The sequence below is a fragment of the Rattus rattus genome, chromosome 9 (assembly GCF_011064425.1).
Source record: "Rattus rattus isolate New Zealand chromosome 9, Rrattus_CSIRO_v1, whole genome shotgun sequence".
Taxonomy (NCBI): domain Eukaryota; kingdom Metazoa; phylum Chordata; class Mammalia; order Rodentia; family Muridae; genus Rattus; species Rattus rattus.
Window position 1 is genome coordinate 92,273,531 of NC_046162.1, and position 25,411 is coordinate 92,298,941.

The 25,411-nt window shown below is 50.8% G+C and overlaps 2 protein-coding genes across 3 annotated transcripts in view; one reads left to right on the forward strand and one right to left on the reverse strand.

The window, feature by feature from the left end:
* Positions 1-562: 562 nt before the first annotated feature.
* On the forward strand, positions 563-7,053 carry Traf4 (TNF receptor associated factor 4). Of its 2 annotated transcripts, none has more exons than XM_032912527.1 (7): positions 563-1,157; positions 3,988-4,039; positions 4,816-4,920; positions 4,989-5,150; positions 5,244-5,405; positions 5,492-5,647; positions 5,892-7,053. In XM_032912527.1, the coding sequence occupies exons 1-7, from the start codon at positions 1,015-1,017 to the stop codon at positions 6,522-6,524; spliced, it is 1,413 nt and encodes a 470-aa protein (XP_032768418.1). In that variant the 5' UTR covers positions 563-1,014; the 3' UTR covers positions 6,525-7,053. The 2 variants fall into 2 exon arrangements, with proteins under 2 accessions (XP_032768418.1, XP_032768419.1); XM_032912528.1 differs by lacking the exon at positions 563-1,157 and adding an exon at positions 2,870-3,149.
* A 2,022-nt stretch (positions 7,054-9,075) lies between these two features.
* Positions 9,076-25,411, reverse strand: part of Fam222b (family with sequence similarity 222 member B) — a 64,581-nt gene continuing 48,245 nt past the window's right edge. Inside the window, exons 2-3 of the mRNA XM_032911889.1 lie at positions 23,145-23,263; positions 9,076-12,711 (exon numbers count right to left, since the gene is read on the reverse strand). Coding sequence (XP_032767780.1) covers positions 11,105-12,711; positions 23,145-23,226 — 1,689 coding nt within the window. The 5' untranslated portion in view covers positions 23,227-23,263 and the 3' untranslated portion in view covers positions 9,076-11,104. The remainder of the gene's footprint in view (positions 12,712-23,144; positions 23,264-25,411) is intronic.

The window sequence follows — 25,411 nt, forward strand, 5'->3', positions numbered from 1 at the left end:
CACTTAGAAAGTAAGTCCCTGACAGTGTCCTACTGGAGACTGATGCCATGCTTTGGAGTAGGGCAAGCCAGGGCTTGTTTGGACTGGCCATTAGGCCGCCTAATCTCTGCATAGCTTGCAACCGATAGGTTGGAGAGAGTCCCCTTTTCTGTCTTACGCTAAGGCAAGGGTTTGCACAACCTCTGAGGGCACCCCCACCCCCACCCCAAACACACACACCTGTCAGGAAGGGAGTGCTGGAGCTATTTTTTGTTTGCTGAGGAGATACTGCTGAAGGTTACCCTCGCCTCAGACCAAACCCAACCAATTTCTCAAAGGTTTGAAAGTAGCACCAATAAAAGTATCAAATGCCTGCTTGGCATATGGTCTCTTCAGGGGTGGGTGGAAGTGGCCGCTAGACACCCCAAGACTGGGTTGGGCCCGACTGTGGTTGCAGGGCAGCGGCCAGGAGGAATGTGGGCGCAGCCTGAGGCCTGAGGCTGGGGCCGAGGTTCCGCTGGCCCAGCGCCCAGTGCAGTTTCCTTGCTCCAGCCCGGTTTACTGGGATCCTGTTGCCAGGCTTCGCTGCCTAGCACCTGGAAGCTAGGGCCATGGGTCCCAGAGCGGCGCGTGGCGCAGGGGACCTTAAAGTGGCCACTGAAGAGTCAAGTCTTTGTGGTGCGACCTGATAGGCACCATCACAACGCAAGGGGACCCGCTTCTGGAAGGATCTCAGCCTCGCTCGCAGTTCCAGCGGGAAAGAGAAGCCCGATTTAACTTTCAAAGCCAGGGCAGAGTCCGGAGTGCGACGGCATTCTAAGGGCTTGTGGAGTGGGCGGGGTGCGCGGGCGGGCTCTAGGACCGTGGGGACGCAGCTCCGCCCCCTCTTCCGGCGGGCGGGGTTGCGGACCCGGGCCGGTCTCGGCCGCCAGTCGGCGCCGCCTGCAGCCGGGAAACGCGGCCCGAGCGAGGCGCGCGGGCTGTGGGGCCGCCGCGTGCCCGGCCCCGCTCGCCCGTGCCCGGCGCCCGCCCGCCATGCCCGGCTTCGACTACAAGTTCCTGGAGAAGCCCAAGCGGCGGCTGCTGTGCCCACTGTGCGGGAAACCCATGCGCGAGCCTGTGCAGGTGTCCACTTGCGGCCACCGCTTCTGCGACACCTGCCTGCAGGAGTTCCTCAGGTGCGACCCGGGGGCGGTGGGCCTCGGCCGGCGGTGCAGGGGGTGAGGGCAGTGCATGGGGACCGGCTCAGGCCGGAGACACGTCGCGCCTTTGTCTGCGAGGCCGCCCGGTGACCTCAGGAGCGCCCACCATGATGTCAAGGGGCGGCAGTGACGTCAGGGCCCTGGGGAGGACCTTACGCACCCAAGCGTAGGATCCCGGGTCCTACCTGCCCAGCTCCAGGTAGGAAAAATTGCCTCCCCACGCGCTGGCGAAGGGAGAGACGCCCTTCCTGACCCGTGGCCGGCCCTTCCCCCCCACCTGAGAGCCCAAGCGGCCACAGTCTTGAACTTTGAATCCTTTAGGGAAGGGAAGGACAAAGCCTCCCTCTCCCGCGCGGCACTCAAGCCTCTGGAGTTTTCACCTGTCCAACCTCTTCTTTTTGTCTCTGCCGTTGAGAGAGCGGCCGCTATTGTTCTCCCATTTCACAGAGATTTAAAAAGAAAAAAAAAAGGCTGCGATTTGCCCAGGGTCACACGATTCAAGTCTTAGCTGGGAATCCAGCCCAGGCTGCGTGTGGCCAAGCAGTAGAGTTTGGACTGTGACCTGCAGCTCTCCCCGCCACTTAAGTGGGAACCCTCCCTTGGGGTCTTGAGTACGATGGATGGCTGGTACACCAGCGACCCGGGTTGGTAATGAATGCCCCGTGCCCTCTCAGGATCCAGGTCCTGCCTTGCCGCCTCAGGCATCGGTCACATTTTCTGGGCACCCTGGGCGGTCTTGAGTCTCCTGCCACTGAAGGCTGCGTGTTGGATGGGAAATCGGGGAGCCCCGACGCCTGTGGAGGTCGTGCTCCAGAGCACAAGGAAGGCTGGGTCCGCCGCGGTCCCGCGAGGGGAACTGGCAGGGAAAGCAATGTGGGACTTCTACCTCAGTGCTTCGTGTTCCCACTGTCTTCCGAAGCTCTTGGCTGGCGGAAATCTCAGCAGGCCTTTTGTTTTTTGTTCCTAGCAGCCGCGGGCTCCTGCTCTCACATATGCTCCTGCTCAAGCTGCTGTGGTGCCCCCTCCTCCCTTCTCTTCTCCCTCCTCCCTTTGGCCCTCCTCCCTGCAATGTACACACTTAACTCCTCAACAGACACACGGGCCCATTGTCTTCTCAGCTCCCTTCCTGGCCCTCTGGTTTCCAGATGAGGCCAGCTGAGCCAGCCCCCTACTCCAGTTGACCCACCCTTACTGCCTTGGGGAAGGAGCCAGGAGGGGGTCTGTCAGGCCTTGTTCCCTCCTTCACCTCCTCAGTCCCCTCTCGGCTGCTTCTGCCCCTCCTCCTCCCGGAAATCCCCTCTTCCTTTCCCACTGCCCCCTCCCCCCATCCTGTCTTCTCCCCTGGGCTTGGGCCTCCACTGCTCAGCCATGAGCTGCCTCTGCCTTCTCCCCTCCCCCATGATCGAGTTGTGCTTAGTGGCTTCTGGAGGAAAAGAGGTGATTGAGCAGGCTCTGCCCCCGCTATCACCCCTACCCTACAAGTTAGGCTGTCCATAGCCTTGGCCAAACCTTTTGTCTTGGCTGGGCCCCAAGCTGCAGAGTTAGCTGCCGCCTGAAGCCTAGGGACTTGCCTTAGTCCCCTTGCTGTCTTTAAAATCACTGGGTCAGCACATTCCAGAAGCAGCCAAGTGGACCCCCCCCTTGGCCCACCCATCTTTCCTGACTCCTGCTGCAGCCGGCTATACTCGGGTTGAGCCCTAAGGGCAATGCTTGCCCTATGGGTGCAGTCAAACCTCTTTAGTGCCTAGCGTGTTCTTTGCAGCAGGGACATGGCCGGTAATGTGGGACCAAGGGGAGGTGCTAGGATGGACTGGGCACCTGGGATATGGACTGCCCAGGCTCTGGAAAGTGCTTTTACAACAGGGCTGGCCTGTAGTTTCTGCTTCCGCCTTGAGGCCTGTCTGCCTGCCGCCTACCTGACTCAGTTCTGCCAGGAATGCCGTGCCTGGGGGCTTTCAGTCTTGCTGGGTGAGCTCTTGCCTTGCCTGGGCCGTGGCAGTCATGTGTGGCAGGTCTTGTTTGGGTCATTTGGGGCATACTGGCAGGAAGAAGTGTGCCACCAGGCTCTATGGGTGTTAATGTCTGGGTGGAGATGGGAGAAGGGGGCCAGAACAGCTGGCAGGTGTTAGGGTCACCAAGTTTCAGGAGCTTTGCCTGTGGTTAAAGCCTCAGTTACCACAGACAGACATACCCAGGTGCTGCTTCACTAGGAAGCTTCTAATTGGATTTTTGTTCCCTGCCCCCTCTATCTTCTGAATAGGGACATCCTAACCCTTCTCAGAGGCAAGTGGTGAGGGCTGGGTGGGAGTGTGAGGAATAGGTGGGAAGGGACACAGGGCCAGGGGCCTTCCTATTCCTTTCTACTTCTTTAGGAGACACACCCTCAAAGAGGAGAAGGGATAGCGTGAAGTGGCCTCAAGATGACCTGGCACGGTCATGGAGGCTGGGTAGCTCTGGCACTTAACCCAAGCCCATGCCTGTATACCCTCCCATCAGCTTTCAGAATAGCCAATGAAAACCATTCTGGGGGAAGCGGGTGGCAGGCTGCCTGTTTCTTTCAAGTCCAGCTGCTGTTCTAGGGGGAGGGGATGCCAGCTGCCACCTGTTGGGAAAGTGTTGCCCAAGGCAGCTCTGTCTGCACTGGACCTAGAATACCACTTGTCTGGTATCCTCGAAAAGTGGGTCCCTTCTGACTTTTGCTTGTCCCTTTGTCTCAGCAATGGCAGGCAAGGGAGGGAAGCTACCCTAGCTGAGGGGGTGAGGCCCAGGGCTTGAGGAGCCTTGACCCTGCCTTCTTCCCTTTCAGTGAAGGAGTCTTCAAATGCCCTGAAGACCAGCTTCCTCTGGACTATGCCAAGGTGAGTCCATACTGCTAGATTGGAAGCCCAGGTACATAGTATATGGGCTGATGCCCTTGTCGGGGACTGGAGCTCTTGCCAGCCAGTAGGCACAGGGCCAGTGTCAACCCAAGCCTCATGATCTTGTGCCCCCACAAAGGTAGCCTGTTCTTTCCCACCAGGCCAGTTTGCAAACGAAGGCTGTGTTTGCCCTGGGGGTGGGGGTGGGGGCAGGCACAATGCCCAGCCTGTAGGGGTGCACAGAGCTGCTCTGTGCCCATAAAAACTGCTCCCTCTTTTTCCTATGGCTAGGGGCCAGGACCCCTCCAGTAAGAGGAAGGAAGCAAAAGGGGGGTTACCTTGCGACTGAGCTGGCTGATGGCCTGCTTCCTTGAAGGGAGCATGTTCCTATGCAGCCATGTTGGGGGGGGGGCTCTAGGTTCCAAGTCAGACTAGATAGTTTATTATGTCCTTCATCCTAGGGCACAGAGACGTAGTCTAAGAGGCCTTTGCTCAAGAAGCTATTACTGGGGCTGGAGAGAGCACCAACTGCTCTTCCAGAGGTCCTGAGTTCAATTCCCAGCAACCACATGGTGACTCACAGCCATCTGTAATGGGAACTGATGCCCTCTTCTGGTGTGTGTGAAGAGAGTAACAATGTACTCACAATAAATAAATAACATGTTTAAAAAAGTTATTACCGGCTGATAGGCACAGCCAGCTCAGTTGAGAGTTGGAGTGGTCAGCAACTATAGCAGGCTCTGATGGGTCCTGGCTGCACCTTTCTCTGCCCACAGATCTACCCGGACCCGGAGCTGGAGGTGCAGGTGTTAGGCTTGGCTATACGCTGCATCCACAGTGAGGAGGGCTGCCGCTGGAGCGGGCCACTTCGTCACCTACAGGTGAGGCTCAGGTGGGCAGCGAGGACTAACCCTTATTGGCAGGTACTGATTGTCGTCTGTCCCTCCAGGGCCACTTGAACACTTGCAGCTTCAATGTAGTCCCCTGCCCGAATCGCTGCCCGGCCAAGCTGAGCCGGCGCGACCTGCCCGCCCACCTGCAGCACGACTGCCCTAAGCGCCGCCTCAAGTGTGAATTCTGTGGCTGTGACTTCAGTGGGGAGGCCTACGAGGTAGATGGACCCCGGCTGACAGTGGAGGGAGGGTGAGGCAACCGGGCACCCAGGCATCCCATCCCCTAACTTATCCCCCTGTGCTGATTTCAGAGTCACGAGGGTGTGTGCCCCCAAGAGAGTGTGTACTGTGAGAACAAGTGTGGTGCCCGCATGATGAGGCGACTGTTGGCCCAGCACGCCACTTCTGAGTGCCCCAAGCGCACCCAGCCCTGTGCCTACTGTACCAAGGAGTTTGTTTATGACACCATCCAGGTGAGGCCCTTGCTGACCTGTAGGCGATGCGACTGGGTACCAGGTAGTCAGGATACTGACGACTCTGCTTCTGTCTCTTGTCCTAGAGCCACCAGTACCAGTGCCCACGCCTGCCTGTTCCCTGCCCCAACCAGTGTGGAGTGGGCACTGTGGCCCGGGAGGACCTGCCCACCCATCTGAAGGATAGCTGCAGCACTGCCTTCGTGCTCTGCCCTTTCAAAGAGTCTGGCTGCAAGCACAGGGTGAGATGCCCTTCTTTCTCAGTCCCTTTAGCCCTTGAGGTCCTAGACAGAGCATCAGTTTGCTGGCACAGTTGAGGCCTGATGGGCCCTGCTAATCAACTCCTGCTTATTCCCAGCACGCTCTGCCACCGTCCTGTTCCTGTGGAACTGGGCGCCTGCTTCCCCTACCTGCTTCTCCTCTCCCTCGGATCTTCCTCTTTTGGTAACTTTTTCCTTCTCCCATGGCCTTGGGTTTTGCCAACAGTGCCCTAAGCTGGCAATGGGACGTCATGTGGAGGAAAGTGTAAAGCCACATCTGGCTATGATGTGCGCCCTGGTGAGCCGGCAGCGGCAAGAGCTGCAGGAGCTGCGCAGAGAGCTGGAGGAGCTATCTGTGGGCAGTGATGGAGTGCTCATCTGGAAGATCGGCAGCTATGGGCGTCGCCTACAGGAGGCCAAGGCCAAGCCTAACCTGGAGTGCTTCAGCCCAGCCTTCTATACACATAAGTACGGTTACAAGCTGCAGGTGTCTGCGTTCCTTAACGGCAATGGCAGTGGGGAGGGTACACATCTCTCCATCTACATCCGTGTGCTGCCAGGCGCCTTTGACAATCTCCTCGAGTGGCCTTTTGCACGACGGGTCACCTTCTCCCTGCTGGATCAGAGTGACCCAGGTTTGGCTAAGCCACAGCATGTCACGGAGACCTTCCACCCTGATCCAAACTGGAAGAACTTCCAGAAGCCTGGCACTTGGCGAGGTTCCCTGGATGAGAGTTCTCTGGGCTTTGGCTACCCCAAATTCATTTCCCACCAGGACATCCGAAAACGAAATTACGTGCGGGATGATGCAGTTTTCATCCGTGCCTCTGTCGAACTGCCCCGGAAGATCCTCAGCTGAGAGTAGAGCCTTTTGGCTTCAAGTGGGAAGGGAGGTGGGACAGGATCTCAGGCACTGGCTGGAACTGGATTGGGGGCCGGACCTCCTTTCAGCTTCTTTTGCCTAGGTTGTTAGCCCATTCTCCCTACCACCACCACCACCACCACCACCACCCCTACCCCTCAGGTGCCTCCAATTGGTGCTTCAGCCCTGGCCCCTGGGGGGAGCAGGTCTCGGGGTTATCAAGGGCTGGAAATGTGATCCCAGGGCCTGTCTCCCCTCCTGGGCAGGGCGGACATGCCTTGGTGCCAGCCACGTTCTACCTGGACTGAGGTGCCTGCTCAGGTGCTATATCCCAAGAGCCATAGTGGGGGTGGGAGGTATTGGCAACGGGAGGGGTAGGTATAAGAATCTGCCTTGAGATTACCTTCTCTTTCCATTCACCCAGTGGCGCCCTCTCTGGTTATTTATTTCTCTAGTGCTAGGAGGGCACAGCAGGGGAACTCTGATTTTTAATAAATCCTGAATTGTATTTATTAACTTGATTCCAGCTTGTCTCCTCCAAGTAGGTAGGGCTCTGGGAGGCTGGGCCCAACAGGAGGGGAGGGGTTGAACGCTGCTTGCAGCTGTACCTCTCTGGTGGACGATGTGGGAATTGCAGGAAACTTTGTGGTAGCATCACCTGCCCTCTGGTGGTTCAATAGATAGGTGCAGGAAAGAAGCATTTAAGCTGGCATCTCCAATCCGTACCTCACCAAAGACAAGTGCTCTGCTTGGGCAGGTCTCTTTCTGTCAGGAATTACCATGTGCATATATGTGTGTAGGCCAAAGATCGATATCAGGTGCCTTCCCCAGTTACACTCCCACCTTTTTTGAGACAGATCAAAAAATCCTGGAGTTCGCTGATTCCACAAGACTAGATGGCCTGTGAGCTCCAATGATCTTCCTTTGCTGATCCAGCAGCCTGGGGTTACAGGTGTGCATTAACATATCCACTGTTTCACTCCAAGGCCATCTTTACAGCCCGAGGGTTTGTGGCCATGAGTCAAGTGAAGTAAGAGTTAATGAGGCTGCATGTGCCTGAGAGATTAAGGACTGACTGACTGTTAGTCTGTACTCCAGGAGGAAAAGGGGCCTTTAAGATGTACAAAGCACTTAAGATTTTCTCACTTGTGATTTCATTTGCTTTTTGTGCAGTGCTGAGTGGTTGCCTCTGACTGCATACGTTTCACCAGTCAACTAAGAATAGAAACAAATTGACTCCTTCAGTTAGTTTGGGGCAGGACCTGGATTTCTTTGGGTTTCCCCCCTACCTGGTGCATGCCAGATTTGACTACATGCTCAAACCCTGAATTCTTCACCAATAGGCATATAGTTCCCACTAATTTTGGCAATAAATGTGGGCTTGCTTTTGGCAAGTTTCTTAAATTGTGGGGTTAACTACACTTATTAATGGTAAAATGAATTCTGTTCAACTACTGGTCTTGGAAAGTAATCATGACAGGAGCTAATTAATGTCCAGTGTCTTTCTCTTATGGCCCAGCACTGGGAAGGAAGGAGAGTGGAAAGGAAGGTGTGCTGTGTGGAGGCAAGTGAAGAGTCTTTAGGGAAAGGGGTCACTAGGTGAGCTGCTTAGCTCACAGTGCCCTGGTATTCTCACTATCCATCCATCACCATGGGACCTTAGCTGAGAAAGCCAAAATGATTCCCCACCATACAAAGCAATATGGTAGACACACCCTGGAAAGGAGCGTAGAAAGCCTTTTGCAGATATGCTGCTGCCAGGGAATGGGTCGATCTCTTACGGATTTCTGATACTGGACAGCTTGGATTGAAGCTGGCCTGTCTTGGCTGAGTGTAACACCTTGCAATTAAAACTCTGTTGGCCCAGTGGTCTGGGCTTGTTCCTCATTCCAGCTCTAGTCAGCACTATAGAGTTCAGGGCACACCAGAGCATGGAGTGGACGGAGTACTCGGCTCTGTCCAGTGGTGCTGCAGACAGCTGGGCTCATCTCCCTGACCTCGAGGACACTGATGGCTACATGTGCAGAGTGCTTGCTTAGACATAAGGGGAGGTAGCAGAGCACTTTGAAAGGGGCATGGACAAGTGAAGGAAGGGGGCTTTGAACCCCAAGTATCCACCTGACTAGCTGAACATCTGGCTTTCCCTGATCCCCTCCACCACCACTCCCCCCCCCCCATTCCCATCAAAGAATCCTAACATCCCACTTAGGAACAGTGTACACTATCCTGAGGGGGGTGAGGCAGCACCTGTTACTACCTCTGTCAGAAGTCATTCCCCTGCTACAGGTGGGAAGGAAGCTTATATTTGTTGGAGGACTTAATGCCAATTTCCAGCTGGGCCCTAACTAGGGCTTGACTGAACTGCACATAACCCTATAACCAATCCCAGCCTGGGAAATAAATTGGGGAGTGTTTGAGGGGTGAACAGGATATTGCCACCACCAAAGATTCTCCCTTTTACTAAGTGAAACATTACACAAATTGTCCAAAAAGATCCCCTAAACACCTCAAGCATTCATTCACATTAAACGAATAGGACAAGGTCAAAAAAGATGGTTTTTTGTTTTACTGCTTTATAATAATCTTAAAAAAAAATCCACCATGCCCATAAACCACCACAGGTGAGGTGAAGAGATGGAGACCAGGTGCTGCAGTATGTGGAGAGTTGGGGAGTCCAGGCTTTCCTTTGGGGTGGCATGGAATTTTGGAGGCAAGGAATGTAGAGATGAGGCCCTGGTTTGGACCCTTATTGCTGGTTGGGGATTGGCTGGGGTGGGGGCAATCAGAACAGAAAACATCTTACACCAAAGTTGGGGGCAGTCATTTGTAGGGCAAGGGAGTCACAGTACACTTTCCATGCAGACTAGATGGGGTGAGGTGTGAAAGCCCCCAAGTTGGTGTTTGGTCCTGTTTCCTACAGTGGCAGCCCCTTATCAGGGAGAATTTGGGGTTACAAGGTCAGGTTGGAGGTCAAAGGAGAAAGTGGAACTCTTTAAATAAGTGGCTAGTGGAGGGGCCCTGGGTGAGGTGGCCAACACCTTGGAGGAGGCATTGCACCGGAAGTTGAGGGGCTTGGGGACGGACAGTAATACCAGTGTTCGGACAGCAAGGAAACAATAAATTAGGACTTCATGTTGCTATCATTTGGCATAACACACTCAGGCATTTTTCCTTTTTTTTCCTTCTTTTAAATATAAGGCAACGTGCCAACACATAATTTAAAAACTGGTCTTCAGTCACATTGCTTCAGATCACTACAGAATTTCTGGCTAAGGAACAGTGAGAATAAACCCCAAACCTTCAGTTATCAGCTCATATTCCCCAAAGACGAGGAAAGGCGAGGGCTTATTACTATTACTTTCAAAGCCCAACTGTGCAACAGAAGACAGGTGCAAAAATTTACAACAAAACGGTCTAACGTTACAGAGAAGTGTTGGATTTCTAGACACTAACTGTCACTTGGGAATGAGACACATCGGTCCTGGAACAGGTGGAAGGTGCTCTTGAATGGGTGAGGGGCAAGAGGGGCCATTCCCAATGGCAGCCCCTCTGCAGCGGTCAGAACCACGCACATTTGGTGGAGGAGGAATTGAAAGGGCTTAAGGCTTTGTGTTTTCCTTTTGTTCTTCATTAAACTGAAGGGCTGCAAAACTCTGAGGGTGACTGTACTGTGGGGCACTCACACACAATGCTCCTCAAACCCACTCATTCATACAGAAACATGGCATTAAAACTTACAGTGTGGACCAACAATTCTTAGCCAGTGTAGAGAACCAAATGCATTTTTAAACTTTTTTTCAAACTTTTTTGGTGTTTTTAATTCCAAACTCTAATGTGATCATCCTTTACCTATAACTAATTCTTCAAGTAAGGTAGTTTTTGTTTTGTTTTTCTTAAAGAGGGAGGGGAGGCAGGGATGAGGACAGTAGTTGAGTTTGGAGAGAGGCAACGGTGACAGGGGGCCCTGGAGTGCCAGATGGCCACTGCATTTCTCTGGAAGCAGTCGAGAACCAAGATGCCAACGCAATGGTTTTCTCTGAGTCGCAAGGCTTTGGCAAGGACGAGTGCAGTGGCTTGGGAGCAACAGAGATGAAACACCAAGCCTTGAGGTGTGGGAGCAGCTGGGAGATGGGGGGATTGTGTTTATTTTGATTTGACATCTTTGGGGGAATAAGGAATTAGCTTCCAGAGCACTTAGAGAGTCTGGTTTCTTAGTCCCAGACCAAGAAGCCTAACTTAAGGGCCTAGGCCACTCCCCTCAGTCATAACTCGGTCCCAAAAGACATAGAAGTTCTGCAAAAGATGGCAAGGGTCAGAAGTGGTCAGGGTGGAGACTGCCTGACAGGCAGATGCTGAGAAGACAGGGTTAGGTTCTAATAGAAAACCAAGAGTTGCTTGAGGGAAAGATAAAGGACCTTCTTCTGCCCCCAAATCGACCTGGCCAAGTTCCCTTCCTTAGACATCTCAGGATGATCACACTGGAGCAGTGAAGCTTTGAAACTATCCAGTTACTTAAAAGTAAGACTAAACCTAGAAGGGCAATGTGTGATGTTGCCTGAGGAGAGCGTCATGGCTCCCTATCTGTACCCTGGGTGCTGAATATGAAGACTTCGACTATCTGTGGGCTCTGGGGCTCGGGCACCAGGAGCTCGGTGGGCCTTGCTCAGCATGGCTAGGCTCTGTTCTCGGAAGCAGGCCTGCTGGAAATCCCCACTCAGGTAATCCACCGTCTGCATCAGGCTGTTCTGGCTTGCCACTGGACCACCCCCAGTCCCTGCTCGGTAGTGGGCCCCAGGAGCTGCCCCACAGTCGAGGGGTGCACCTGTGGGCTGCCCACCATGGAACGGCATGGCGAGGTCCTGAGACCCCGAGCTGTCGCTATTGGGAGTTGGTAGAATGTTGTTCCACAGGGGTTGGAAGTAGTGACCATTGGGGTAGGCCAGTGGGGCTGGTAGGCCGTTGACTGGTGGGGATGGGGTTGGCTTCTCCAGGGGTGGCTTCAGATGGAAGGACTGTGCCAGGCAGAGTTCCTGCGGGTAGGCAGGGGCCTTGCCCACAAAACCAGGCCCTGCCAACTCACGTCCTGCTGTATGTTTGCCTGTCAGGCCAGGGGCCGGTGTCCCTCCGGCCTCACTGCACATCTGTTGTAGGTGGGCCAGCTGGTGCTGGTTCCAGGTAACTGGCTTGAGGTCACTAGGGTAGCCAGTGGGGGCTCGAGAGATGCCTGTGGGCAGGTTGACAGGACCTGCAGCAGGCAGAGCGGCTGTGGCCGCATGGGTGTGCTCCATGGGATTGACCACACATGAAGGCATTGGTGTGGGGACGCTGTGGGTCGACACCCGGGTGCTTGCATTGATGAGCAGACTGCGACTAATAGGGCTGGGATTGGCGATCTGGCCCTCACACACTGAGGTAGTGCTGATGCCTGCCCTCGTCTGGCAAAACTGGTTGATCTGGTGCACGATGCTGCTCAGGTCCGGGGGCTGGCTGTGCTGCAGGGTGGCCGCCATTGAAAGGGGGATAGTTGAGGTAGACACGGTCACATTCGGGGGTGCATCTGAGTCTGGCATCTTCCGGCCTCCATGCAGCAAAGGATTAGGGGGGTGCTGGAGACCCTGGTGAGTCAGGGCCTGAGGGTGGACTAAGCCCTGGGTTTGGGCCATCGGCTGAGGGTGGCCCAGGCCCTGAGGCTGCTGGAGGCTCTGAGGGTGAGACAGTGCCTGTGGTGGTGGTATACCCTGAGGGTGTTGCAGTGTCTGGGGAGGGGCATGGGCCAGGGTCTGTGCATGCTGCAGGGCCTGCTGGCGGGCCAGAGCCTGGGCCTGTGGGTGGGCTAAAGTGCTGGGTGCCACAGTAGCATAGGGTGCCACTGGGGGGTTCATGATGGCCTCAGGGAGTACCCGAGCTCGGGTGCCGTCAAAGTCCTTGAGTATGCTTTTGGCTGGCACTTTGACAATGGCAAGCAGGCCTGCCTTGGTGGCAGCCTGAGTCGGGTAGGGGCTGTAGCGCTGGGCTGATGTGTCGAGGCCGTTCACAGTACGACGAACGTGTTTCCGCTGGGGAACCTTCACACTGTTGGGGAAGATTTTTATAGTCAGTGGGTTGTTTGCGACCTTCTTAGCATACGCGTCCAATTCGGCTGGGGTGGGATAGTGAGCAGTTCTCATTTTCTGTGTAGTGTCCCCTAGAGAGAGAAAGAGAGAAAGAGAGAGAGAGGGAAGGAGAGCAGAGAGGAGGGGAGCTCATCAGTGCCAAGCCAACCAGCCTTTCTAGAATCCCCTGCTGAAGCCATGGGGAGGAAGAGGCTGTCATCTATAGCTTTTACTCTAGATAAAGAAAGCCACCGTCCCCACAATCACAAGCATAGCTGACACTGGGTACGCACACTAGGCCAGGCCTGGGACTGTGGGACAGGCTACCTCAGTGACCCTCATTACTACTGCAGGAGGCAGGCCCACTGGGAGCCTGTTTGAGAGGTCTGTACGGATCAGGGTGGAAACCTAACTTTCCAAGTCTTTCAAGCTTGGAAATCTAGAGTGCAGCCAGTTCTCACGGACACCACCAAGAGTTCTTCAGCACGAGGCTCCAAGTTCCTACCCGCTGGGACGGTGCGGGGTTAAAAGCTTTAAGCAGAGCTCCTGTCAGTGTCCTCCTCGGTCATTCATTCATGACACTGGTAAAGGGGGACATTCTTATCCCCACACTTCAGTCTGCAGTGGCGAGTGAGGCAGCTGGGGTGCCATGGCCGGGGTGGACAGGCCCATCTGGCACAGAGAACAAGATGCTCTCTCAGCAAAGGAGGAGGAAGCTGCCAAAGTCCCGCTCACAAGTTCACTTCTGTTTACAGTTTACTGAGGGCTTAACTGGTGGAAGATCAAAAGGCTTTATTTATTTGCCTGTGTGGAGGACAACAGGGAGGGACTGAGAAGATTCAGACCATCTCTAAGTCCTAGGTGCCAAACACAATCTGTATTTGGTCCATGGCAACTGTCACTTTCCCAAAAGGAGAAGGAAAGATGTGCGTTCCTTTGGAGACTACAGGAATACCCACTCAATGTGCGGCATTAATGTTAAGTCTCCTTGTTCTCATCTCCGGGGCGCCTCCCATCAGGGGACCCCAGCGGATGCTGGGTTTCCAATCCAAAAGAAAAATTTTCCACAACAAGAGCTCTTTAAGGATGCCAGGCTCCCTCCTACAAGGGGTCGCTGCAGTTTTCCTCTCTCAGAGAAGGGGTCTACCCTGAGCACACACAAGAAGGACTTAATGAACACTTGCTGAATGATAAGTGCACACTGCCCAAAGCAGAGGAAAACGGCTTGGCACAGAGCCTGGGCTCAGCTGGCTGACTCCCTCCCTGCTTCCTCCCTTGGCAGAAAGAAGCCAGGAAAGACCAAGGGCTCGTCTGTTGAGGGCCCAGCTGGTAGCTCTGCTTGGCCTTGGCCCAAAGGAGACTCCATTCAGAGTCATGTCACTGGGCATCAACTGGAGCAGAAGCAGACTTAGGGGGAGCACGTCAGAAGAACTGGGGGGAAATTGCTGTTCTCTGAAGCAGGAAAGACAAAGTTCAAGTCTAGGAGAAACAAGTATGTGGTCGCATGCTCAAAAGGCAGACCGAGCTGAGGATGTACCCAGCTGCGTCTTCGTCTTATCAGCCGAAAACGCTGTCTAATTTATCTTGATATCAACCACCAACTCCGTTAGAAGAGAAAGTTCCCAGAAACCCTCTGAACAGCACAACTTGAAAAGCCACCCAATCATATATTTGGCTACTATTGCTAATGTTAGCAGCAGCAGGGAAAGAGGCAGGGCTCTGCGACATCACTGACAGAGGCCTGGAGAATTCCCTCTCTTTTTTACAGATCTCTACTCAGGCAAACCTGGGACTCCTGATTTCACCACAGAAGAGAATTTCAGGACATGTGAGTGTGACGCAGAGTTATCAGGTTAATTTAAAAAATCACAATAGATTTTAAGAATAAGGGTTGCAGAGGGGGAAAGGCACCCAGGAAAGATAGGAAGCAGCTGAGCCTAAGAACGGGCTTTTCAGAGGCAAGCTCTCCCAGGCACACTTAGAATGGGCACAGACACACCGTCCTAAGTCACATTATTTACAATGTGTAATTCACTACAAGGTTCAAAGGTTGAAGAGTTTTGTTTTTATTTATAAATGTAAAAAAATTTTTTTTAAATATCATTTTGACCAGTAGTGGTGCATGCTTTTAATCCCATCACTCAGGGAGCAGAGGCAGGTGGATTACTTTGAGTTTGAGGCCAGCCTGGTCTACAAAGAAAGTTGTCAGCCAGGACTACACAGGGATTAGTTTTAAAAAAAAAAAAAGGTAAAAATGTGTTTAATGTATGAGTGTTTTGCCACCCTGTCTGTAAGGGCCTCTGGAGGCCAGAAGAGGGCACTGAATTCCCTGAGCTGGAATATGGACTACTGTGGGCCACCACCTTTGTGCGGGGATTTGAACCCAGGACCTCTGGAAGAACAGTCAGTGCTCTTAACTGCTGAGCCATCTCTCTAGCTCCATGAATATATGTAAGCTCGTTTTCTTTTGTTTTGTAAGAATGTCTTTGTGTAAATAAAGATGTAAGGTAGTTTTTGAGTACTTTTTGCATCTGAGAGAATAAAAACCCGTCTTTAGGAAAATGTACGGTGCCTCACTAGGCGGTCTGAGTGGAGTCAGGAAAGATAGAACAAGCTTCTGGGTAAACAGCCTCTTTCCCTCCCCATTTTTAGTCACATTTTCTATCACTCTATTCTACCTCATCAAACCTTACAGAGGAGGCAGGCAGACCGAGTTCTAGGCCAGCATGGTCTGCACAGAGAGTTCCAGGACTAAATCGAGACCCTGTCTGAAAAAAAACAAACAAAAATCCCAACAGCTAACACAGAGTTTCTCCATTTCCCTTTAATTGCCTATTACTGTTTATCTGGTGTGTCTAACTGTATGTGAGTGGTATGGCTGTCAGAGCTCAATTCTGTGCAACTGGTTCTCTCCTTCCATCTCTATGTGGGTTCTGGGGGTTGAGCCCAGGTAGCTAAGCTTGTGTGGCAAGCACCTTACCTACACAGCCATGTTACCAGTGCCCTACCCCCTTAATTTTTGGAGACAAGACCTCATCGGGTGGCAGGGCTGTCCTTGAAATTGTAGAGCTCCTCCTGTTAGAATTCTAGGTGGAAGCCACTGTGCTCAATTCCCCACCGGATCCAACTCTCGACAAACCCACCCTCTGTGTTTCTGTTTCATGTATGTCTCTCTCCTCTTAACATTCACACTTACATCTAATATAAAGTCTTCATGGGTCTAGGGCTATGCTTGGTTAATAAGGTTCTGGTTTGGATCCTCCAAAATGCATTGACTGGGATCCCAGAGCATGGAAGACAGGAGCAAAAAGAATCAGAAATTCAAAGTCACCCTCAACTACAAAAAGCTATGTGTAGTCTAAACTCAACCTGTAGACCAGGTTGGCCTCAAATGCAGAGATCCACTGCTTGGAATAAAGGCATGTGCCACTCAGCCATGACACTTTAAATGAATGAATCAGCTGGAACCTGTGTGCATGTGTGTTTGAGTGTGTGCATGCATGTATGTCCATGTGTATTTGTGGGAGTGCGTGTGTGCGTGTGTGCATGTGTGTTTCATGTATGCTTTCCTGGAGGCCAAATGACACCAGCCACCTTCAATAATCACGCCTCTACTTTATTTTCCCTCGTTGTAAAAGAAAAAAATCACTGAAAATAACATTGAGAATTTTGTATAATTACTTTGATCAAATTCATCCCTTCCCCCACAGATCCAACAGGGTCTGGAGCTCACTGACACTGACTCCAAAAGACTAGCTAGCCAGTAAGCCTCCTAGATCCTTGTCTCTGCCTGGCTGAGCCCAGGTTTCCCTGGGTCCTGGGGAGCCAGATCTAGGCCTCCTGGTGCAAATGAGCCATCCTCTCAGCTCTTAAAACCTACCTTAACAACCTCTAACTTTACCTCATGCTAACTAACTAGTCCTGAGATTCTTTTCTGTTGCTTTGCAACTTAATTAAAAAAAAAAAAAAAAAAGCCCTCTTCTGGTGTGTCTGAAGACAGTGACAGTGACAGTGTATTCATATACAGTAAATAAAGAAATCTTTAAAAAAAAAAGGGAGGGGGCCCTCAGGAGCAGAGGCAAGAGATTCCCTGAGTTCAAGGCCAGCCTGGTCTACAGAGCTAGTTCCAGGACAGCCAGTGCTACACAGAAAAACTCTGTCTTAAAAAAAGAAAACAAACAAAAGAAAAACCCTAACAGGAAGGGAGGGAGGGAAGGAGGGAGGAAGGGAAGAAAGAAAGGGGAGGGTTGACAGACAGACAGACAGGCAGTGAGTCCCAGGTTCTAACTGGCTGGGTTGTGAGTATTTCATATCTGTAATACCAGTTGGGAGGCAGAAACAGAAAAACGGCCTTGAGTTCTAGGCTAGCCTGGGCTAGAGTGAGATCCAGCCTTAAAAACTCAAGACAAAGAAAACAGTCTGTCTTGGCCTGGGTACCCATCAGGCTACTACAGCAGTTGCAGTGTTGCTGAGACTAGCACGGTGCCTGACCTGGAAGAAACACTGCACATCTGATGAGGGCTTAGTGCAGGGCTAAGTGTAAGGAAGTGTAGGACTCAGCTGAGCAACAGAAACTGAAAGTGCTGGGTTTTATTTAGTTCACACAGGAACTAAATCAGTTCTGAATTCTTCTCTGTCTAAATCCCTCTCCATGTTGAGTGGCTATCTCTACTTGAAACCCAAGTGAGACCAGGTTCAGGAAGTGGCTTGTTGAATAAAAGTTCTAAGTTTAAAGTGAGTATCAATTCTCAGATTTTTTTCCTCCTGTGGCAAGACGACAGGTTGAAGAATGCTTCTACTGATGCTGACAGTGAGAAGAGAAGAGCAGCTGAATTAGAAGAAGAGTCAAAGTGTGTGTGTGTGTGTGTATGTGTGTGTGTGTGTGTAATGGGGGGGGGGGACTGGTGTGGGGGCATCTGCTGAGGGGAGTCCCGGGGGTGGCACACTGAACAAAGGTGCCCTCTTACTCCGGGATACACCACCATTCACTCCCCATACTAGATTTAGCTTGGCCCTTGGGGCAGGGGGAAGCCCCCAACTAACACCTATTTTTCTTTTTTCCCTCTTTTTCTGGGTCTCCTGAACCTCATGCTGACTTTGAAATCCTGATGCTTCTGCCTGTACTGCCTATGCCCCCATAATCAGACTCTGATATTTTGAAACAGGGACCCACAACGCAGACCAGGCTCGTCTTGAACGTCTGACTCTTGCCATAGATTCCAGTTTCCCGTTTGGATTTTGGAGACAGGGTCTCTATGGAGCTCTGCACAGGCTTATCCATGACTTTCCTGTTTTAGAAGAGCATTAGGGTTTAGGTGTGTGCCATCACGCTGGGCTATTTGTTATGGACTCTTACGGCAACTCTGCCCCACGGGCTCATTGGCACCTTGCTTTCCTAACAAATTCCTCTAGACACAGACAATAGATCTTTCAGTTTTGTCTGAAAAAGAAAAAGCATATTTAAATAGCTAGTATGGGTTTAATATGAACACAGGGCAGTGTAGAGAACTGAGAATCTGCAGCTAGAATAAAAGTTTGTATCTAAAGTCAAAGTTAACTTTGACTCCATCATGTAACAAGTGGAGACTCAATGGATTCCTCACTTGTCAACAGAAATGAAACCTGCTTTAATGTTACAAAATTACTAATATTAAGAGGCTCAAACAGGAAAACTGTGGTAAGAACATGAGTCACAACTGTTTAGTTATTTCAGGAAAAGCAGGTTTAGCAGCGTCTGCCCAGTCAGAACAAAGAAACTGATCAAGGAAGCAGCAAATGCAGGTAGGACCCCTGACCTTACACTGGAGCGCTGGGGGTGACAGAAAGCACTGTTGTCTAGTCAGGGAGCTGGGGGTGGGGTGGGGCTCTGGAATCCAGCTTCCTCCAGAGGTCTCTTTTGAGAAGTGATGGAAACTTGGAATCTACGGGTAGGAAGTTTGGTAGTCTGACCAGAGTGAGTTCTGGCCCAGCAATGGATAGTCATGTGACATATACAAGCCTTGTGTGTGGAAGAAAGCAAGGAGTGAGATACAGTGACTCACTGTACTCTGCGCTCTAGCAGCTCAGAGTGACGACATGTCTTTGAAAATTAAAGCAAAAAAAGCACACACACGGACACACGCACACACACACACACACACACACACAGACACACACACACACAGACACACGCACACACACAGACACACACAGACACACGCACACAGACACAGACACACGCACACACACAGACACACAAATTTAAAAAAAAAGAAAAAAAGAAAAGAAGGAGGCAAGAACCTCCCTTACTGAATATAGAGACAGTGCAGGTAAAGCTCTGACTGTGTGCAAGCCTGAAAACCTAATTTAGATTCTGGGAGCTCGACTCCTGAAAATTATCCTTGAACTTCCCAGATTCTATAGCAGCATGCATGTGCCTGTGCACATACCCACAGGCTGCAGAGGCACGAGCCTGTAGTCACCTTACTTGGGAGGGTAGGGAAGAAGGAACACTTGAGACCATCTCGGGCAATATAATTATGCTCAAATTCAACAAAGCAAACCAAGCAAACAGTACATCTAATGTAATGGAGAGCCTAACACTCAGTGAGCATTAGCGACTGGGCGGTGACTGAATCTATCCAGTCTCTGGGGCAAGTTACAATTGCCACGCTGTTCCACTAGGGGGCATGGCACTATCTAAACAAATAAAAAGTAATTTCAGTATTTGTCCCAGGCTCTCCCAAGGATCTGAATGCAGGACCAAAAGATATGTTAGGAAAGATGGCTCAGGGGATAAGATCATCAGCTGCTCTTCCAGAAGACCCAGGTTCAATTCCCAGCACCTTACAACCACATCACTCTAGTTCCAGAGGGCCAATGCCCCCTTCTGGCCTCTGTGGGCATCAGGCACACAAGCGCTACACAGACATGCAGGCAAAACACCCACACACAGCAAATTAAGAAAAAAAAGAGTATGCCAGCCAGGCAAGGTACTGTACACTTGTAATCCCAACACTTTGAGAGGCAGCTGAATCTTGAGTTCAAGGATAGTCTGGGACTCCGTTTCATACAATCCGACCCCTTCCCCCAAATCCACAAAACAAACCAACACAACAAAAGAGCCTGTGACTACGTCTGTCATCACTCAGTGCCTATTTTGATGAGCCACTGCTTTACCCATGATGCTGAGCTAGGAAAGCGAGGATGGGTTTGGGGTTAAGAAAGAAAAATTTTCGGGGTTGGGGATTTAGCTCAGTGGTAGAGCACTTGCCTAGCAAGCGCAAGGCCCTGGGTTCGGTCCTTAGCTCCAAAAGAAAAAAAAGAAAAAAATTTTTTTTCAAAAGCACATTCTCTGGTAAAAGATAGGCCAGGAGAAAAATCAAACTTATAAGCATGACACATTCTAAGAGGACATCCACCTAACCGAGCAGTCCCCTAGCAGCTACAGATCCAATCCAAGCTAAGATGTCTAAGGGTTGTTTAGGTTTTGAGAGAGTCTTGGATTGTGGCCCAGGATGGTCTTAAACTAGAAATTCTCCTGACTCAAGCACTGGGGTTACAGGTGCACACCTCCATGCTGGGCAGTTCCTCCCTGGGTGTCACCTGATGGTATGCCTCCAGTGTATTCCTCAGCTGTGTTCTTAGAAGCAGGACTCGGGCACAGCCACGCTTGGATGCTGACAGAACTTACAGCTTCACTGCCCACTCACTGCTCCAGCAAACAGGGCTGGGCTGCAGCTGTGTGCCTGAGCACTCATGAAGCCTCAAGCTGGACGTCCGTCACAGAGATAGGATGGGTCAGAGAAAAGCAGCTTTGAGAAAGCAGGAGCAGCAGGGCCTGCTTACAGAGTCAGACAACCATGCAAAGGAGTTTGTCACCTTCAGGAGACAAATTCATAACCAGTGAAGGTGAGTTTTCTGCTCCTATAAGAAAGTGAAGTAATGGGCTAGAGAGATGGCTTAGAGGTTAACAGCACTGACTGTTCTTCCAGAGGTCCTGAGTTCAAATCCCAACAGCCACATGGTGGCTCACAACCATCTGTAATGAGAGCTGATGCCCTCTTCCGATGTGTCTGAAGACAGCTACTACAATGTATTCACATATATAAAATAAATAATTCTTGAAAATAAAAAGTGAAGTTAAACGGGTGTTTGTTGTTGAGTTTTTAAGCAATACTTTTATGTTGCCTTGCATGCATGTCTGTGCACTGTTTTGTGCCTAGTGCCAGAGGAGGGCACATCAGATCCTGAGAAACCAAGTTCCAGTTGCGAGCCGCCATGTCAGTGCTGAGAATCAAACCTGGGTCCTTGGAGAGAACAGTCACTCTTCTTTTTCTTTTTTTTTTTTAATTAAAAAGATTTTACTTATTTATTGTATTATGTGAGTGCTCTCTCAATGTCTTCAGACACACCAGAAGAGGGTTTCAGATCCCATTACAGATGGTTGTGAGCCACCATGTGGTTCCTGGGATTTGAACTCAGGACCTTGGCAAGAATATCCAGTGCTCTTAACCGCTGAGCCATCTCTTCAGCCCCACTGTTTATTGTTTGGGTCTGTAGACCAGGCTGGCCTTGAACTCAGAGATCCACCTGCCTCTGCCTTTCAAGTGCTAGGAATAAAAGCTGTGCACCACTTTGCCGGGCTAGCCCCACTGTTTGATACAGGGTATCATATCCCAGGCTGACTGACACTGACCTTCTAGTCTTCTTGCTTTTATCTCCCAAGTGCTGAGATTACAAGTCTGTGCCAATATGTCTTGTTTTCAGTGCTGGAATCAAACCCAGGGCTTTGTGCAAGCTAAGTACATACTTAATCAAACTGAGCTATACTCTCAGCTCCAGTTTTATTTTACCTTCCTGTTATTGTTTTTCAAGGCAGCCCTGGCTGTCCTGGACTTGCTTGCAGGCCAGACTGTCCTCAAACTCAAACGGAGATCGGTCTGCCTCTGCTTCCTGAGTTTAAAGGCATATGCCACTACCACCCAACTTGTGTGTGTGTGTGTGGGGGGGACGGACAGACAGACAGACAGACAGAGACATAGACAGACGGGATAGACAGGGTCTCGTTCTGTGTCATCAGACAGGAACTTGCTATGTAGACCAGGATGGCCTCAAACTCAGATATTTGCTTACTTCTAACTCCCAGAAATCTGAGATCAAAGTTGTGTGCCACCACGCCCAGCTCTATTTTTATTTATTTGTTTTTATATTTTGTCTTCTCAAGACAGGGTTTCCCTGTGTAGTCTTGGCTGTCCTGGAACTCAAGAGATCCACCTACTTCTATGTCCAGAGTGCTGGAACAAAGAGGTGCGTCACCATAACCCAGCTTTTATTTTTATTTTTATTTTTATACAGGGTCCAAGAGCTAAGCTGCCGAGGATGGCCTTGAACTTGAGATCTTCCTGCCTCAGCCTTCCAAGTAGCTGGTTTTACAGGCCTATACCAGTACACCCACTAAGACTAGACTATTTTCGACTGCTGATAGTCTCACAGCAGACTATTCATGAACTGCTACACAAGGGTAGCTGTACTGTGCTTTTGTAGAAAACTCTACTGAAATGAAACTACCCTGGCCATTCCCATGTTGTCCATGGCTGCCTTTGGTCAGAGGCAGCTGAGCAGATGCAACAGACTGCTGCCCAGAGAGCTAAAAATAATGGCTTTCTGGCACTTACAGACAAAGTTTACTAATGGCTGCCACGAAGGACTCGGGTAAAGTGCAGAACTGTTGGAGGGAAGCCCCACCCCCCCACCTACCGCCTCTTTTTGCTCTAAGAGATTTATTACAAACTCAGGGCTGTTGTTACATTTAGACACTATACTTGTAATAGTGAGTTAGAGTTAAGAGTTATTTTCCTTGCATTTCATGTATTGCAGGGACAGAAATAGGGGTCTGAGAAAAATAGGAACTATAATGCTCTAATTGAATACAAAAATCAGTTTAGAAATCTGACAGTTCTTGGAGGCTCAATCAGGTGGGAAGTACACTGGTGGACAAATACTCCCGGGGAACCTGAGCAAGCGGGTTCCTGGCCCTGAGGGCAAAAGCTTCCTCATTTCTGTGAGCGAAAGGCAGACAGCAACGCCCGGGACTGTCTGTTTCCAGGGCAAAGTGTATTCAGAGATGGAAAAATCACCAACAGTGTAAATAGCTATTTGGGGGATACAACGTGAGCTGGTCAGTGAGTTTCATTCAGCTCCTCACAGGGTTCAAAGAGAAGCCCTCCTTTGAAGGGCCTAGGACGTACATCCACTAAAGCTCTTGTAGCTCTGCTGTGCAGCGGAAAGCTGCCGGCAACGGCTTAGTTTACACACACTGGGGAACTGCAGCATTCAAGAGGAGTTCTCTGATCACCAAAGTATTGCACGCTGCTGACAGACAGATAGGGCCTTTGTAGCTGCTGTCCTGCATCTCAGCTCATGAATCCCTTGGAGATACCAAGATTCATGGTCCATGCACCACAGACGTGATGGGTGTGGGTAGCCCTCATACAGGAGGGAAGCACAGGATCACATGCCCGTCCCCGCGATCCCGATTACTTACATTTCTGAAGTCCAGCGTTCATCTGCGTGTGAGAAAGAAGCTGAAAGGACAGGTCACCTGGCCCTGGTAGACAGGCTAGCATGGCAGACCAGCATCAGCACCTGAGGCAGTGGCTCACACTGTAATGAACAACGGAACAAAACAAGGTCAGAGAATACAGGGCAGCGCCTTCAAGGAAGGGACAGGGGCTTTCAATACGAGCAGCAGAGGACCAAGTATGGGCAGGTGAGCAAGTTAATTAAGAATTTCTGTCTGAGCAGCAATTCACTCTCAACTATTAATATCGCAGAAATGATATTGCAGCCAGTACATGTGTGGGTGGGAGAAATAAAAATTGGCAAATATCTGTTCACATAAATAATTAGAAAACACAGCCATACTTATAAAGCCTCTGCACACAGGGGACTTGAGGGCTTAGCTCAGTCTGCAGTCCTTACTGGAGATCAGGACAGTCAGGCCTTACAGAAGTGCAGCACAGGCCTTGCAGACACCTATGACCAACTCTGAACTCATGTTTTGGGTTTGATTTTTGTTTTGTGCAATGAAGCCCAAACTGAGTTCCAAACTGGTGATCCTTCTGCCTCAGAGTCCTGAGTGCAGGGATTACAGACATGTCATGTGTACAGAGCAGTCTAGGACACACAATTAACGACTGTCAAAGAAAGTCCACTCCAAGGGTCTTCAAGACAGGGCTTCTCTGTGCAGACCTGGCTGTTCTGGAAATCACCCTGCTGACTAGGCTGGCCTCCAACTCAGAGATCTGCTGGCCTCTGAGTGCTGGGAGTAAAGGCCTGTACCATCATGCTTAGCAGCGAATTCCTCTTGTGAATTCTGAGGAAGCCTTCTTTCCTGCTATCTGTTATACCGTTACACTTCCTGTACCCTAGCAAGGGGATACTGCTGTTGGAGTGAAGCAAGAAGCAACAGGCTGCCACCAGCTCTCTTTGGCCAGATGACCTGCATAATATCCAGACAGTGTGGATTTATTCTGTGATGGTTATCAACAAGATGTAGACAACAGCCCGATAGTCCTGCCAAGTCTTCCTTGTGCACCAGGAATGAAGTTTTCTCAAATAAGCAGATTATGATAAAAATACATGCATTTCCTTCCCAATACTGCAGAACCTCTTAGTCAAGATAGCACATTACAGCTTCAGCTCACAAGAAAGAACGGGACCAGCTTAAACACAATGGAGACCGCAAACCTCAGCACCCAGGGAGGGTCCTCAGGAGGAGGAACGACCTGGTGCTGACGAGTACCTAACAGCTCAGGCCCACCAGAGAGTGGGGGCTTAAACTGTGTCTAAGACAGCAGCTACAGAAAGAACCGAGATCCGATGGTTCAATGAATTAAGAGCAGCCCCAGAGTTCTGGCACAGGCTCGACCTTCATGACGCTTCCTCTGGTGGAGCTTCAAGAGAACAAAGACAGTGTGCTGGCTGTCATGCCTCGGGAAATAAGGACTGAGATACTGTTTACACCCTTCCCTTATGAATGCTGGCTCTTCTGACACGAATTCCAAGAAAAAGGAAAGGAACGGAACCATGGGTGACCGGGTCAGGACGAGCCCCAGGAGAGGATAAGGGAAACCTGCCACCCTGTTCTCTCTCTCCCTGCTCTCCCCTCCCCTCCTCCTCTGGTTCTTTGAGATGGAGTCTTGTAATGTAGCCCTGACTGGTCTAGAACTCTCTATAAAGACCAGGCTGGCCTCGAACTTATGGTAATTCATTCTCTTGCCTTCAGCTCCTGCTATGATTCCCTGGCTAGCCTCAAACTCAGAGATCCACCTGCCTCAGCCACCTTAGTAGTGAGATTAAAGGCATGCTCACCACACACTCATCTCACATTTTTGATGGAAAGGAAGTACCGACAAAGTATTTAATTTTAGGCAAGTCTTTGGTGCTCCCCAAACCCCAGAAAGTCCAGCTCTTAGCATTTCTCACTAGTTCTCAAGTTTCCACAATCTATTCTGAACCTCCACTTCTAACAAAAATGCTTCCTTAGTCCCTACTCAGGATGCTTTACCAAAAACGTTGGTGGGGAAAACAGCTAAGCAAGTTAATAGCAACTTGGGACAATCTCGGCCGTAGATCTCAGATGCTACCTAATGACATCCATAGCTTTTGGGTTTGTAGAAATTAGGGGTTTGCTGAGAATACCTTCCAAACCTTTTATCTGTTGGTCACAAAAGATGTTGGCCCAAAGTGGTTATCAGAGGGACTAAAGATAGCCCAGTGTCACTGTGGCCCTGGATCTGCAACACGATT

Excerpts from the sequence above, each read along its gene's own strand:
- Traf4 (XM_032912527.1), top strand. The coding sequence starts at position 1,015 with ATGCCCGGCTTCGACTACAAGTTCCTGGAGAAGCCCAAGCGGCGGCTG. Across the intron at positions 4,921-4,988 it reads GGCCACTTCGTCACCTACAG|GGCCACTTGAACACTTGCAG; the intron begins GTGAGGCTCAGG and ends CTGTCCCTCCAG. Across the intron at positions 5,406-5,491 it reads TTGTTTATGACACCATCCAG|AGCCACCAGTACCAGTGCCC; the intron begins GTGAGGCCCTTG and ends CTCTTGTCCTAG.